The sequence below is a fragment of the Pseudomyrmex gracilis genome, unplaced genomic scaffold (genome assembly GCF_002006095.1).
Source record: "Pseudomyrmex gracilis isolate BER0280 unplaced genomic scaffold, ASM200609v1 scaffold_8, whole genome shotgun sequence".
Classification (NCBI taxonomy): domain Eukaryota; kingdom Metazoa; phylum Arthropoda; class Insecta; order Hymenoptera; family Formicidae; genus Pseudomyrmex; species Pseudomyrmex gracilis.
In genome coordinates this window covers 1,314,119-1,326,220 of record NW_018020592.1, presented here as the reverse complement: position 1 = coordinate 1,326,220, position 12,102 = coordinate 1,314,119, and the positions used below count along the sequence as shown (strand labels likewise).

General features: G+C 39.6%; 2 protein-coding genes across 8 annotated transcripts in view; one reads left to right on the top strand and one right to left on the bottom strand.

Moving 5' to 3' along the window:
• Nucleotides 1-258: 258 nt before the first annotated feature.
• On the bottom strand, nucleotides 259-1,861 carry LOC109861061 (39S ribosomal protein L35, mitochondrial). The gene is made up of 4 exons (XM_020440555.1): nucleotides 1,724-1,861; nucleotides 1,106-1,271; nucleotides 834-980; nucleotides 259-692 (listed from the first exon to the last, which is right to left on the bottom strand). The coding sequence occupies exons 1-4, from the start codon at nucleotides 1,752-1,754 to the stop codon at nucleotides 461-463; spliced, it is 576 nt and encodes a 191-aa protein (XP_020296144.1). The 5' UTR covers nucleotides 1,755-1,861; the 3' UTR covers nucleotides 259-460.
• The window catches only part of LOC109861008 (MICOS complex subunit Mic60), a 34,590-nt gene continuing 24,242 nt past the window's right edge, over nucleotides 1,755-12,102 (top strand). For 2 of the 7 annotated variants that reach the window (XM_020440488.1, XM_020440484.1), the window contains exons 1-10: nucleotides 1,755-1,894; nucleotides 2,286-2,371; nucleotides 2,805-2,873; nucleotides 3,032-3,250; nucleotides 3,330-3,418; nucleotides 3,627-3,728; nucleotides 3,844-4,051; nucleotides 4,134-4,545; nucleotides 4,703-4,837; nucleotides 11,768-11,996. In XM_020440488.1, the coding sequence (XP_020296077.1) occupies nucleotides 1,850-1,894; nucleotides 2,286-2,371; nucleotides 2,805-2,873; nucleotides 3,032-3,250; nucleotides 3,330-3,418; nucleotides 3,627-3,728; nucleotides 3,844-4,051; nucleotides 4,134-4,545; nucleotides 4,703-4,837; nucleotides 11,768-11,996 (1,594 nt within the window). In that variant the 5' untranslated portion in view covers nucleotides 1,755-1,849. The remainder of the gene's footprint in view (nucleotides 1,895-2,285; nucleotides 2,372-2,804; nucleotides 2,874-3,031; nucleotides 3,251-3,329; nucleotides 3,419-3,626; nucleotides 3,729-3,843; nucleotides 4,052-4,133; nucleotides 4,546-4,702; nucleotides 4,838-11,767; nucleotides 11,997-12,102) is intronic. The other 5 variants (XM_020440510.1, XM_020440499.1, XM_020440506.1 and 2 more) reach the window with 5 other exon arrangements.

The window sequence follows — 12,102 nt, the reverse complement described above, 5'->3', positions numbered from 1 at the left end:
AAGAAACTCACATACACAATTTTGCTTATAAAATATAAATATTCAAAAGTAAATGTCACACAATTAATTGTTAGTACATTTCAAAGCACATTTCATGTGTTATGTAATAATAAAACATGACAAAGATATTTAAAAAAAAAAAAGATACACGGCACTTAGACATCTTTAATATTTTTACTTCACAAAAATTTGTGTTCATCTATCAAAGAATACGTCACACGCATATATTTTGCTTAAAAGATATAACCACGTTCGAAAGAGTAAATATGTCACATGTGTATAATTTATTTAATTAATTGAGTAAAGTACATGATATTTTGCACATGATATGAACAAAGCGTAGCAAAAAGATAAATTTGAGGACAGAAACGATACACCGCACTTACAGAGATAACATTATTTTTAATACTCTTCTGTTCAACTTTACAAAAACTCGTTTATCTATTTACTTAATAAATGATCAGGGCAGCGGTTTTTTTCGAGTTATAAGAAACTCTTCTCGTTCGTGATACGGATTATACGGATCGTCGACATAATAGTGTCGTCTCTTCCACCATTTGGACACCATTTTATCTAGCAGCGTACTTTGCTGGGCGTTGCAGAACACATGCTCTCGCAATCTCTTCTTTCTCGCGCACGATTTTCTCCACAAATGTTTTTTTCGTCCTGCCTTTGTTCTAATCCATATACCCCTGTAAGATTTTATTAACTTTTTTATTTGAATTTTTTTTCAGAATTTATATCATGACATGTACGAAGTTATGTAGGAAAATTTATAAATTTACGATTAAGTGCAATCAAAAAGCATGAAAAAAACAATCTTAAAATATTACCAGTCTAATCTGTAAAAGCGTTTTATAACAGCTTTGACTGTTGCGGGTTTTCCTCGTGCCATAGTAAATTTAGTTTTTGTTCTGACAGGCAAAACTATAGGTTCTACCGGCATGGTTAGAGCAGGTTGACTTTTTGATGCTGCGTAACTGGAAAGACATTATATTTTTATATAATAAACTTGTTCAACATATTCCATTATTATTCACATAACGAAAATGTTTGTATGTTTTAATAATATATTATTTTAATAATATACTTTGTGTTACATTACTTTAGCAATGTCTTATGTCGAACTGTTGTAACAGGATCCCATTTCTGAACAATAGTGGACAATGCGCCAAACCCTCTGTACTGTGTCAGATTCACAACAGGATTACATTTTGAAGCAAGAGAATCAAAACTTGCCAAATTTGTGCTTGCTGCTCTGGTTGCAATTTCTGTAAGAATAATAGAATACAAAATATACGCTTTTCCAAAACCTGTATTCACACAATATCGTATTACAAAAAAAAAGTTCGTCACAAATTATTTACACATACAATCACGTAAACGTAATAAAACTCAAAACACGCGCAACTGCGCCACTAGATACGCAATTAAACAAGTTGAGAGCGAAAATAAATCTCGACGTGCATTCAGGATAAGAACTTCTCGCGATTTAAATGTGCGCGCGCGCGCGTTCCGCGTTCCGTATCGTTCCTTTCGCCAGGTGCGCAACATGGCGGACGCGGCGAACATAACCTGCGTAAGACGCCGATTTTCATCGCTTCTGTCGGAACGGGGCACGGAATCGCGGTGAATTATGGTGCAGCGCGAGGCCGCCGCGTGACGGATCTTCGCGCCGCGGTCGTCGATGACAGAATCGGTCGTGAGACACGCGTATACTCACCTCGCAACGCAGCGCTCACGACACGCAACATTCTTCTTTTCGCGCAGTCACCGACGGTCGGTGACCAGCTGTTTTTGTGCCGTCGTTCCCTTTTTCCCGCTGGCTGCCTGACCGGCCACTCGAAAGATGTTCCGAATTGGATTAAAATTTCCGTGCAACGGTCTAAATCGGGTACGTAGAACGCGGCGTACGCAAACGGCGCACGATCGTTCGACGGTTTTTTTCCCACCGAAAAATAAAACGTGAGAATTGTCAAAAACCAACGTCGCCCGCGATGACGGGGTCACACCGTGGCGATCACACGTCCTCGACAGTGTCGCGCGATGTTTTGCCACAACCGATTTCTTATCCTCGTGTTGCATGTCGCGCGATTAACGACGAGCGAAAAGGAATCAAACGTCGCGACGGCGACTGCTCGGTCTCAGAAATGTTTTTCAGTGAATAAATTCGGTCGCGGGCGACGTTTCGGCCCGCGTGTCTCGTGCGTGTGACAAAGATGGCATGAATGCGTGCTTACATAATTCCAGGAGTGTGTGCTTGACCGTCATCATTACTCTTTCAGGTCAAAAAACACGGCTGCTCCAAATTACACCTGACAGCGAGGTACTATGAAACGCGAGCGCGAGTTAAGTGCGAACCGGATGGAAGGTAAGAGTTTGACGAGAAGTTTTATATTTTTCCGATGACAAATCTCTCGCCGCTTGTCAATTGTGTTACTCGGTGTCATTATCGAATTTTATTTAATCCGAAACAGTTAACGTAATGTATTTCGGTTCAGTCACGAAGAGTTTTTAGTAAAATATTGTGCTTTATGTTAGAGCAAGTGAGGTTATGTGTGTCTGCTCATGTGTTTTCCTAAAATACAAATAACGAAGTATTTTTACGAATGACAAGTGTTTGGCGTCTGTCTTGTTTATGACCTTATTACGGCTGTAAATAGGAAAGATTGAATGATTACATAAAGTACACAGAAATAATAATAGATTACAAAAGCTGCAAGTTAGTTTTGCAAGTAATATATATTTCAGTTATGTAAGTTTTTAAAGTCATTGTTTTAATAAGGTCTTTCAATTTGCTTCAGGCTGTGCAAAGATGTCAGACTTGTATCCAGAGTTATTGGACCTAGATATTCAACTGCACCATCAAAAGGGTATGTAATATTAAAATGCAGAAAGAGAGATTTTATATTATTTTGCTGTTAGTATACTAAATCATATATATATTGATTATTATTTTGTCAATAAATATTTACATGCTATAAAAAGTTTAAACATAATTTTAAGTTAACTGCTTTGTTTATGTTTGTAGCAGTGAAAAGAGTCGAGGAGGTTCTGGAACACTCATAACTCTAGGAGCTGTAACAATAGGTACCTTAGGAATAATAGCATATGCAAAAACTGACCCAGAATTTCGAGCCACTCTGGAAGGATGGGTTCCTGGCACAGACAAAACTATTCGGATTATCTTTCAGGAAGATTCCAATTACTACAATCTCATATTTACATTCTTTGAAACACTAAAGCAAACGTAAGTTAATAAAGTTCATAGCGTTAATAATAAATTATGTTTACCGATGATTTTGTTAATGTAAATAAATCTTTCACAGGATATTTGGACTGTTCATAAACGAGAAACCAGAACCAAAAGCAGGTCGGTTACATCATAAAATGGATTGCAAGCTTACAGAATACATACGTGAGCCTCCAAATTAATCCTATTTCCTCAACTCCCGTTTTACACACTTGCCTTTTTTTGATATTTTATCTCTCCTTTGATTTTTTCCTCTGCTCACATTTCTTGAAATAAATAACAATATAATATATTAATTAGTTTTCTAATTGTACATAGGAATATTAATAATTATACTAACTTATAACTATCGCGCGTGTACATGTGTGTGTAGCACCAAAACCAGCATTTAAACCACTTGTTGAGCAAAAGGAACCGTCTAAAGAGAAGTACGCCGAAGTTCGTGTTAGTAAGGAAAAAGATGAAAAAAACGTTGGTACGTTTGCATATTGTTTTGAATATGCTTTATGTTGCGTGATAAAGCAAAAGTTTACATACAAAACAGAACAATACGTGAAACAATAAGTGACATAATATATATTTATGTGCAGTAGTTGAGAAGCCGACACCTTTGAAAAATGTGCCCGAGGAGTTGCTACCTCAAAATCTCGTCGAGTTGGAAACACACTGCGGCGAAGCCGCCGCTAAGGCCATCGCGGCGTATCAGAAGGCTGTGTGCGCGCTTCATGACTATAACAAAGATGTTGTCAAGTTGGTCGAGAACGCCGGCACTACAATAAACGAAGCCGTTTGGCAAAGGTGATAGTTATTATGCTTACGTAAGTCGTTTCACGCCTCATTTCTATATCGATTATGTAATTGGAAATTGTCGCGGTTGCAGTTTAAAAGAGGCGACGGAAAAGAAAAAACAGATGATACAGCAGGCGGAAGAGCATGCGAGAGACGCGGTGGACTCTCTTAAGCGGATGTATAATTTAATCGACGACACTGTACTTCAAGCGCCCGCTCACATGAAAACAGCCGCGAGACGAAACGTCCGAAAGATTTTGGACGATGTGGACGCGGCGAAGAAAAAATATACCGATGAGCTGCAGAACAGCGGCGTCTCTGAACAATTCTGGAAACAGGTTCAGACGGCGCGAGAGAACTTTAACGAAGAATTGCACATTCTGTTTCCCAAAATAAATATTCATGAGAAGAAACTGTCCGTCAGCGAAGAAGCCTTCGATTTATTTGTTCTGCATATGTATCACAAGGTCAACAATTTGCAGAAAGAACTGGAGAAACAGAGGGTGTGTTATTGTTACATTTATTTATTTATTTATTTATTTATTGAATATTTTCAAAAGAGAAAAACAATACAAATTTTTTATACGACTCGTTTTGTCATAAATAATACACATTTTTCCGGAAATACATATATTTATAAAACAAATTGCACGATTGCAGATATTGTACGAGAGTAAAATAAAAGCGGCGTTGAAGGCGGCTGGCGACACCACAAACCAAGAAAAGCTGGATGCACTAGTTTGCCTCGCAGTTGACAAAGAGAAACTTGCCATGGAAAGCGAGAACGCGAAAAAGGTAGGGAATTCTCGTGTTTTTTCAACTTTTGAAGCGAGTCGACACAGAAATATCAAATTTCGAAGCGACGTGCAAAGTTTTAAATTTGCAGACGCAACGCGCTATTTCGGTTTTGCGATATTTTTTTCTTTTTCGTTCATATTGCGCTCTATGGAAAAAGATAGATGCTAATTCGTTTACATTGTTTGTGTAATACATATGTATATATATATATATCCGCGAGGAAGGAGCAAAATGCTCGTACACGATTCACAGTTGTCTTCAAAGCGGATATTTGGCGTGCAAATCGTATACGCCGAGTGGTGCGTCTACGTGTTCTTGTTCTTCTCCTTCCCTCTCTTCTTCCAGTGTGCAAATGCTGCGAATATACGCGAGCTTTGGCGTCATTATTAATGTTGCTCCGGCGCGCGTTCATATGAGTTTGCGACCGCGCATTCATATCGCGGATCTGACTCTGTCATCGCGAGCACGGATACAGTCGCGCGAATTAAAGAGAGATAGCATAAGATTTTCTCCATTTATGAAATCTCTCGTAAGTCGTTTTACGACGATAAACGCTCGAAAGGTTTTCGAGGTTCCCGGAAAAATGTATTTTGCAATGTAAAAGAAAAATGAGAGAGAGAGAAAGAGAGAAAGAGAGAGACAGTTAAGAGTGGAGAGATGAAAGTACTTAAGTTGTAAGGTGAAAGAATAGAGAGATCGCGGTGATAAAGCGGGTCTTCATTAAAAAGCGCTGGGAAAGTAACGGAAAAAGAAAGTAACGACGAGTCACTTGAGTCGTAGCTCTGCTTGGCATTTATGCTTTTTTAGTGCTTTTTAAAAACCTTTCAGGCCGAATACAGATTGCACGTAAAATAATATTCGGGCCCTGCTTTATATATGTATAAAAGCAGCCTAAGTACATCTTGTACAATTCTTCCAGGAAACGCGAACATTTTTCAACTCGATTATCATTTCGATTATTCTTTTTTTTTTTTTTTTTTCTATAGTCAGATCTGATATTTGCGCAAACTTTTTTGAATCGAACGAAACCGCACGAATTTGTAAATTTCGGATCGTATATTTGGATAGAAGCGCGCTTCGTTTTTTCTGTTTTTTTTTTTTTTTTTTTTGTTTTTTTTTGTTACATAACAAAAATTCATATTAATACAGCATCGTATGTAACGTCGTTCATATTGCTTTCGGATATATGCCGCGTCGGACGGTTTCACCACCAGCCGTCGCTGGCTCTTTTATTTATTTCCATTTGGCCGGTCGCCAATATTTTGACAGCAACGGGCGAATGTTATTCGTCGGAGTAGACGCTGTGTTCACCGCGTACCTATTCGGTATGCTATCGCAAGATATCTGCTGAGGAACCATTATGACTTACTGTTCTCGTGGTTGTTCGACGTGCCTTCTTTTCTCTTTCCGCGAACTCAACTCCCCACCTTCTTTTTTATATTTTTTTCTTTCTTTCTCTTTCGGGTCGCGCGCTGTCGAATATAAATCTTGTCGGATCGACCCGGTCGACGCGCGCGACCTTTTGTTCCCGTTTCGGACAGGAACAGGGGTGTCCTCTAATTGCTATTTGTCCACGAGCTTCCGGTACCGCTTGTTAACGTCCGGTCGAATACGTCTCATCGTTAATGCGTCGCGCGTGACGAGATTTTCTCCCTCCCTTTCAACACTGTTTTCTTTGTCGGAGTCTGTTTAGATATCGAGAAGATTTTTGTAGCAAAGATCGGGGGATTAAGTATCACTCCAACCTGTGAGTTGGTTAAGATTCTCGAGATAACTCTTTGTGTCTGTCTTATATTCATTTCTTCTTAGTTGTTGTTTTATGTTTTATGTTTTTGTCTCTGATTTGTGATAGATTTCTTTTATGTTATGTGATTTTTTTTTTACGGTGTTTAATGTGTGCTTCATTGATGACCATTATATTTGCTCTCTCCGTTATCTCCGCGTTATCTATCACACGTATATGAGTGTGGAATTAATTATGATAAGACTCGCAATCGTCGCATAATTCGTTCATAAGTTGCCGCTGACAAACGGCCGTTCGTTTCCGCGGAAATCGGTTTCAAACGTCGGGAACAAATGCGACGAAAGTGTGCCACTTGGTCATCGCATAGGTGCTCGACGAATCGCGAAATTTACGGCGCGGCGCGCCGCTGTTCGTCATCGCGCGCGCACGGGATCTTTCTCTCGCGTCATTTAATTATAACGTACTATTCTTCTCGGAAAAACAACTCGTTCCCGCCGTTAACTCGAGTTTGCTCTCCGAATGTTTACGCCCCGAACGGTAGGTAGCACAGAGGTTGCGCTCTTTCTCTCTGCAAATCGTCAAGCGAACGGTCAGTGAGAGAAGGGCAAGAGTCAACTTTTTTTTTTACGACCGGAGAAGAGAAAGAAAAGTTAATTATCTGATTTTATGTTCCCGGAATAAGGTCTCGAAAAAAAATCGCGAAAGCAGATCTACGTGAAAACAGAATAAACTAGAATAAAATAGAAACTGTGAACAATAGATCAAGTAGAATACAATAAAAACTGCGTAGTTGAAAGAGCATTGTTTCCGCGTTTTTTTTTTTTTTTAACTCCCAATAGACAGATTTAACTTGCTTCTTGATTTAAGCAGTTTTATATCAACTTATCAAGTGAATATATCGAACAAATTACATTTATTGAAACGATTCGTATGATTGTGATTTTTTCCAAAAAAATTGTAAACAAACAATAACACAAAAACTTTGTCGAGCACCGGTATTCGTTTTTTTATCGAATGTTCCATTATATTTATGACGAGCAAATAGCTCTTCCCGTAAGAGCAAGAGATAAGAGTCGTAAGAAAAGTGAGAATATGTCCCATAGTCGTCTAGGAAAAGAAAGAGGTTGCTTGAAAAATTCAAAGTTTCTTATCTGCCACCACCGTTTGGGATTTCAGCCGTGGTCCGACTGCGGGATATCTTTATGGCCGTACACCTGAAAGTTATTTACCGCAACGGACGTGAATTATCGATAAAACTTTTTGCCGCGATTTGTTCTACTCTCGCGCGCGCTAGCGGAGCTCACCTATTGCTACTACCTGCCGTCGGGAAACAAAAAGCGAACGCTGAAACTCGTCCGATCCATTTTCCATAGTTTGTAAAACGATGCTCGTTAAAGTATCATCGATAACTTTTATCAAGCGCAAAATAAACAATTACATGTTGTTCGATTAAAAATCCACGATGTTTAAACCTCATCAATCGAGTCCACAATATCCTCCTAAAAAAAAACAAAAATTTAGTTTACGAAAATCTCACGCGCCTTTTTCAGTGCGGATGTTTAAATACTCCGCTGGGGACGTCGGGATTTAAATGGCCGCGCAACCTCATAATTGTAATTATGAGGAAAAATAATTACGTCACACGTGTGACGGGCGTTGAATATATTATTCCTTTAAAGATTCTAAAGCTTCAAAATGCGTACTTCAACGGAATCGTTATTTAATAACATTCCTTTGAATTCCAATAGCCTTCCATTTTCGATATCCGTCTTTTCCTTTCATAAATGTGCAATGTGCACTCTCATTTATAATCCCCAAGAGTCGCTTAGCCGCTTTTTTCGGACACGACGTGGTGTAGCACGCGTACTCCGGGATTCCGAACGATCTTTAGTGCACGTGTGCGCCGCAATCGTATATCTAGTTTTACGACGGAAGCACCCGCCGCACGCGGTAGGGAAAAATATTACGCGACGTGTAGAGAGCGACTAACCAGTTCGCGCGCAAACAAGGAAGCTGCAGCGTGTGTTTGCTGTCTTCTTCCGATGGGCATATTGTGCCAACACAAGAAATTAACGCCAACGTAATCGCATCTGCCGCACTGATCGCGCGCGCATTACCCTCCCGAACATTCTTCTCTTTCTCTTCTCTCTGTCTCTTTCTCTCTTTCTCTCTTTCTCTCTTTTAGAAGATCAATTTTTCCACTTGCCACTTCGTGCTTCCCGGCAAATGGCAAATAGATAACGTAGCAACCTTCTTCGTCCTGCGGCGAGATTCCAGAATAATTTAAGAATCCGGAAATAACTCCGCTCTGAAAAATTCGAACGGATTTTTATCAAGATAATAGACACACCGCACAGAGTAAAATCTTTTATTTTTTATTTTCACCAATAAAGTTTTCCTCGAAATTGTTGCTTAAGTAAATGACCGATTATTTATTAGTACTTTCTACTTTTGTATTAAATATTGATCGATTGATTTGATCAAGCAAACACGTCATGCTAATTATATTTTCAATTGAAGAAGTCCGACTGAACACGAACAATAACATTATTCTTCGTCGTTTAATTGCGTTTCAGAAGTTTCGTGAAAAGCCCTTCATTTCTCAATAGAATATTGATTTTCGATTGAGAGAAAATCGGAAATTCGAAACTCGGTTAGTACCTACTTTTTGACATCTCGCTCGGGAATAAATTTAAAAAATGTGAAAAATAATTCATTTTGCGCAAGATACACATTCCTGAAATCAAAAATAATATTTTCATTGAAACGTTCCCGTGGAACTGACCTCGCGAATCGTTATCGTAAACTGTAAACCCATCTCGTAACATAAAAATATGCGCAACCTAAAATCCATCTCGATAATTTTTTCTTTTTAACATCACGTATCATCAACATAAAGAAGGAACATAACGCACAAGGACGAAGATTCGTTTTCAAACATCGTTACGAGTCTTACGAAGAAGATGTAGATACAATTCTACTTCGCGGAAATCACATTAAATTATATGGTGTGCATAAATTCTTTGAATATCTTCAATTCTCTATTACGTTCATTCTGTTTTTAAGCTCGGAGAAAAGTCGATCTAGATTTTGTTAGATGAAAAGAAGGAGCTTAACTGACTTTTTCAGCCGTTCTCTGTATGTGTGTGTGTGTGTGTGTGTGTGTTTGCGCGCGCGCGCGCGCGTGCCCGATTATCAAGCAGGGCACCATTAAACGCAGACGCAAACTTTGCCAGTTTCCGTCCACGGCGTTTAGAAAAAAGCTCCAAGTTTTTCTATCGTGAACTTTCGATCGGTTGGCGGAATAAGCGCGAGGTGCGACCTACACGAGTTAATGGTTCCAAATTCGTTTTCTTTTCTTTCGAAGGGTTTGCTTCTCGATGCGATCTCTTCAGGTGAATTGTCGTACAAATTGTCGTCATTAAATTGGTTGCATGTCGGGAAAAATCGCCGCAAAATCTCACATTCGTCGAAGTCGCGAGAGAGATGAGCGCGAAATCCGCAAGGAATTGGCGTAACGAACTTATACACATACACTTTGTGTTTTTTTATATTTTTATTTTATTTTCAATAATTCTGATATATAAATACATATAAATATTTTAAATATTATATATGGCAATACGTGCGTGTGCGATACAAAAAAAAACAGATGATACGATATCGGGCGAGAATATCTGTCGCTATATTTTCGCGAGCGTAACAATTTTCGCGTGACTCGTCATGAATATAAACGCGGCTTATGCGTTTTTCTTCTACCGCATTTAATTAATCCGGCTTGGCGCGGCATGCGACCGGCGTTAGTGAAGTGCTTTGAATTTTCCAAAACGGATTGTAGAACGGCGCGCCGCTGGAATCAGTTCAGTTCGCGACAAATAAAAGCGTCTTACTTTGTGTGCTGTTTGTTCTTATGCTACTGTATTACATATAAAATTTTCACGTCGAAAGAGTGAACTATTCTACGAAAGATCGTTATGAGAAATTCATATTTCGGCAAAATCACAATAGAAACTACTAAGTAAAAGAAAGTTTGCGAAAGAAACACACAGAACTTGAATTTATTATAATTGCACATAATTATTAATAGCTCTTTTGTGCAAAAAATTTAACGCCGTTAAAAAATGTACGAGCTCGTTACCCCAGAGAAATGGCAAGAGTCTCTTTTTAACGTTGAGACTGTCGCAGAGTCGACGATAGGAATAGTGAAAAATGGCTGCTTTAAGATTTGCGTCTCATTTCCATTTGTCCTCGATTCCACCGCATTTCACGGAGAGACAACCGCGTCTTCGCGCATTACCGGCAATCACTGCGAGAACTTGAGCAACCTATTTGCCGAATCCGATTCACCGGACACGTGAATAGCAATCGCGCGCATTTTATAGAACACCACCGGTGGATAAGAGCAGAATCCTCCACGTAGACTCTTGAAACTCAAACGCGAGTTGCCGGTTCAGTCGGGCGTTAATTATTGACACGGGCTCTGGGCACACAGAATTTCGGGCGATGACGGGCATGTCCAGTGTACGAGCTGCTCCAGAAACACGAATCTCCGCAGACGTTGGCCGCAAACATGGTCAAAGGGCAAGAGGGGTCGAAAGCGCGAGTAAAGCGATCGAAATCGCGGACGGGCGAACAGAGGACGCGCGTACAAGATAGGGACAGACTAGACTTTCGAGGCTTGGGTCGCTGCCCAATGAGGGCGCCTCAGGGTGATACCTTAAGTGCGGATAATTCATCAAAGTCTCATTTGGCTAATGCCTTGGGACCTGTATCTTGAACGGTATTATCACGCCGAGGATAGTAATTGTCGTAAAGGAGAGAGAGCGCGAGCTTCTTGCTGAATTTTAATCTTTTATATGAATAAAGCTTTACGCGCAATCATCAAATGTATTTTTTTCACAAGTTGTACAAAAATCTCGCAAAAGTTTATTGCCATTTTCGTTAAATTGAATTCTTTTTCGATATTTAAGAGTTTCTTTCTAGTTGTTTATTTCTTTATTTCTTGTTCAAAAACAATGATTTTTTTAATACGAAATTACAATGTATCATACAAAATCGTATCATGTTTCTCTTTCGCGTAATTATTTATATATTCTTTGTGAGAAGAAACATAAAACAGAGAAATAGGTATGTTTTTTCCATGGCCGAAGTTTGCGATTGCAAGATCCATCTTCGTGTTTCAGCTGCTGGCGGAGCAGAAGAAGTTCGACGACGAGATGCGGCGGCAGCTGAAATTACAGTCGGAGATACACGCCGATCATCTTCGAGAGGCACTTTCGGTCAAAGAGCAAGAGTCGCAAAGAACGCTGCAGCGCGCGCTCTGCGAGCAAGCCGACGCTGAGTCCATAAAGCATAAGACGCAGCTTGCTGCGGTGGTGGGAAGGTCACGTGCTCTTGTGGCAGCTCTTAAAGGTGAGTACCTATCGTCTCCTTATATCTTGAGCAAGAGATATTTTCTCGTAATATCCTACTTGAAGGCAAAGCTTGAACCACAAAGCCCCGAATTCCTCTCGCTTCG

Excerpts from the sequence above, each read along its gene's own strand:
- LOC109861061 (XM_020440555.1), bottom strand. The coding sequence starts at position 1,754 with ATGTTGCGTGTCGTGAGCGCTGCGTTGCGAG. Across the intron at positions 1,272-1,723 it reads CGTGAGCGCTGCGTTGCGAG|AAATTGCAACCAGAGCAGCA; the intron begins GTGAGTATACGC and ends TTATTCTTACAG. Across the intron at positions 693-833 it reads CGCTTTTACAGATTAGACTG|GGGTATATGGATTAGAACAA; the intron begins GTAATATTTTAA and ends AAAATCTTACAG.